Source organism: Octodon degus, unplaced genomic scaffold (genome assembly GCF_000260255.1).
Source record: "Octodon degus isolate 3935 unplaced genomic scaffold, OctDeg1.0 scaffold00046, whole genome shotgun sequence".
Lineage (NCBI taxonomy): Eukaryota > Metazoa > Chordata > Mammalia > Rodentia > Octodontidae > Octodon > Octodon degus.
The window spans coordinates 12,410,001-12,412,347 of NW_004524622.1; the positions used below are offsets into that span (position 1 = coordinate 12,410,001).

General features: G+C 45.6%; 1 protein-coding gene across 1 annotated transcript in view; it reads right to left on the minus strand.

Moving 5' to 3' along the window:
* Positions 1-750: 750 nt before the first annotated feature.
* The window catches only part of LOC101568148 (interferon-induced protein with tetratricopeptide repeats 1B), a 10,352-nt gene continuing 8,755 nt past the window's right edge, over positions 751-2,347 (minus strand). The window contains 2 exon segments of the mRNA XM_023716227.1: positions 751-1,606; positions 1,609-2,187. Of these exon segments, the coding sequence (XP_023571995.1) occupies positions 882-1,606; positions 1,609-2,187 (1,304 nt within the window). The 3' untranslated portion in view covers positions 751-881.

The following is a 2,347-nucleotide window of genomic DNA, read 5'->3' on the forward strand; positions in this document are numbered from 1 at the left end:
GCACTCATACATCAATGTAAATCAGTGTTTAAGTTTCTCTCTCGTTTTTCTCGTCCTTTTAAATTTCTTATAACTTTTCCCCCTAATTTCACATGCTTATATCTGGTAATCTGAACAACTAATTTGAAGACAACATCATGCAATACAGCAACCACTGCTGAGTTCCTCTTGATTTATTTGATGAAGTTCTATTTTATTTGTCATGTTTTGGAGGTATGCTACTTAAAAAAAACTATTTTGTATTCTCTTAAAAAAAATCATACTTGCTGTAAATAAATGGCCAGCATTGCACTTCGGCTATCTAGATCCTTGCGACAGCAATGGCAGGAATCCCGTAAGTAAAATCGCCTTCATTATAAGGTTCTAGCCCAGGCCTGTGACAAGATCTTTGCCACCAAAGTTACTGGGGACTTTGATTTCCGGGCTAGAATGCTGCAGGGAGCTCTTGAATAACTTTCCTTCTTTCAACTCATACCTTCCCTCTTTTATTTTACATCCTTAAATCTTTCTGCAATCAAAGCTTTTGGATTCATAAAAAGACAGCTTTGCTTTGGAAGTGTCCTCTGCGCTGTATCCCAACAGACTGAGGGAGAGAGCTGTGCAAACCTAGATCTTCAAGGCACGTGATGTGCTCAGTCTAGATGCCCACAGGCGTGCGAGGCAGCATGCCCCCTCCATGGCCACCAAGAGCAGGGGTGCAAAGGGGGTGCCCCGCCACACTACGCATAATGGAAAGCAAAGAAGGGTGCAGGCAGGAGAGGGTGTGCAGCGCTCAGCTGCTTTGTGCTCACTGCATCGCACATTTTTGGAAGCAGGAACTGCAAGCTATTGTTGTTATATTCAATAAGGAACATGTGACACTGGCACTGGTGAGCTGTCCTTCAAAGCATAGGATTCAGCTCTTTGGTGAGCCTCAGAGCCTTCTCGTGTCATAGCAGGGCCTCACTCACGTCCCCTTTCAATTTGTGGACCTGCTCAAGAAGGCCAAGACTTTCCACAATGCAAACTTTTTGTTGAACTCGTCTGTTAGCCAATTTCTCCAGAGCATTTAGCAGTTTATCCCGGGCAAAGGACATTCCTTCTATTTCGAGACCTTTTAAATAATGGGTGATGGCCTTTTCCTCAGATTCCATGTGCCATTCTTGGAAACGACCGTAGCGGAAATGCAGCTCTTGCTGGAGGTGATCTACAACATTCTGCATGCGGAACACTCTCTGAAAGTTTTCTTCTGCTTCTCTATACTGACCTATATTTGCATACACTTCAGCCAGATTAATATAAGCCATCTCAAATGTGGGCCTGTCGGTTATAGTTGTTTGAAACTCACCTATAGCTAATTGAGCCAATTTGTCAATAATTTCTCTCTCCTCCCTGGTTCTTGTCCCCTTCATTCGGAACATCTTTGCCTTGTGGCAAAGTCCAACCTGGTGATTCAGGTAGGCAGAGTTGGGTGATGCCTGCAAGGCCAGCGTGTAGAGTCGAAGAGCCTCGTCCACACAACCTTTTTTTCTGTAAAACTTGGCTGCATATGGAAAGACATTGGCCTGGAAAGCCTTGCAGCTCAGGGCTTCTTCAATGTACTTTTCTCCCTCAGCTTCCTTTCCTTATCCTGAAGCTTCAGGGCAAGGAGAACCTTGAGATATCCATCTTCAGGATTTAGTCTCAAGGCCTTCCTCAGGGGTTCTAGGGAGACTACACTGCTGTCACAATCTTGGCGATAGGCGACAATAGCATACCCAGCATTAAATTCAGGGTTTTCGGGCTCTGCTTTCAGGGCCTTTTCAAAGCAGGCCTCAGCCCGCTTGTAATTCTGTCCTCCACACTTCAGCAAGGCCCATCCTTCCTCACAGTCCACCTCAGGGCATGCCATCTAAAAGCAGAAGGGACTCGCCAGCTTCTTGCAAGTGCTCTCTACCTTGTCCAGGTACATCCTGGCATCTGCCAACTTGCCCAGGTGGTAACACACCCAGGCATAGTTGCCCCAGGTCACCAGGCTTTTTGTGTCTGGCTGGTCAGCGTGTCTTTTCTGGATCAGGCCTTCAGCATCTTACAGGCTCTGTAGAGCTTTGTCGTTGTGGCCCTTGAGGTGTTCCACGTAGGCCTGCAGGTTGTACATTGGCACTTTGTTTGTGTCTGAATTCTCAATGTGTTCCAAGACTCTGCTTTCTAAATCAGGTATTTCATGCAAATTAAAACTACATTGAGATATCATCTCACCCCAGAAAGAATGGCTATCATAAAGAAATAACCCAACAACAAATGTTGGAGAGGCTGTGGGGAAAAAGGAACCCTTCTCCACTGCTGGTGGGAGTGTAGACTGGTGCAACTGTTATGGAAATCAGTATGG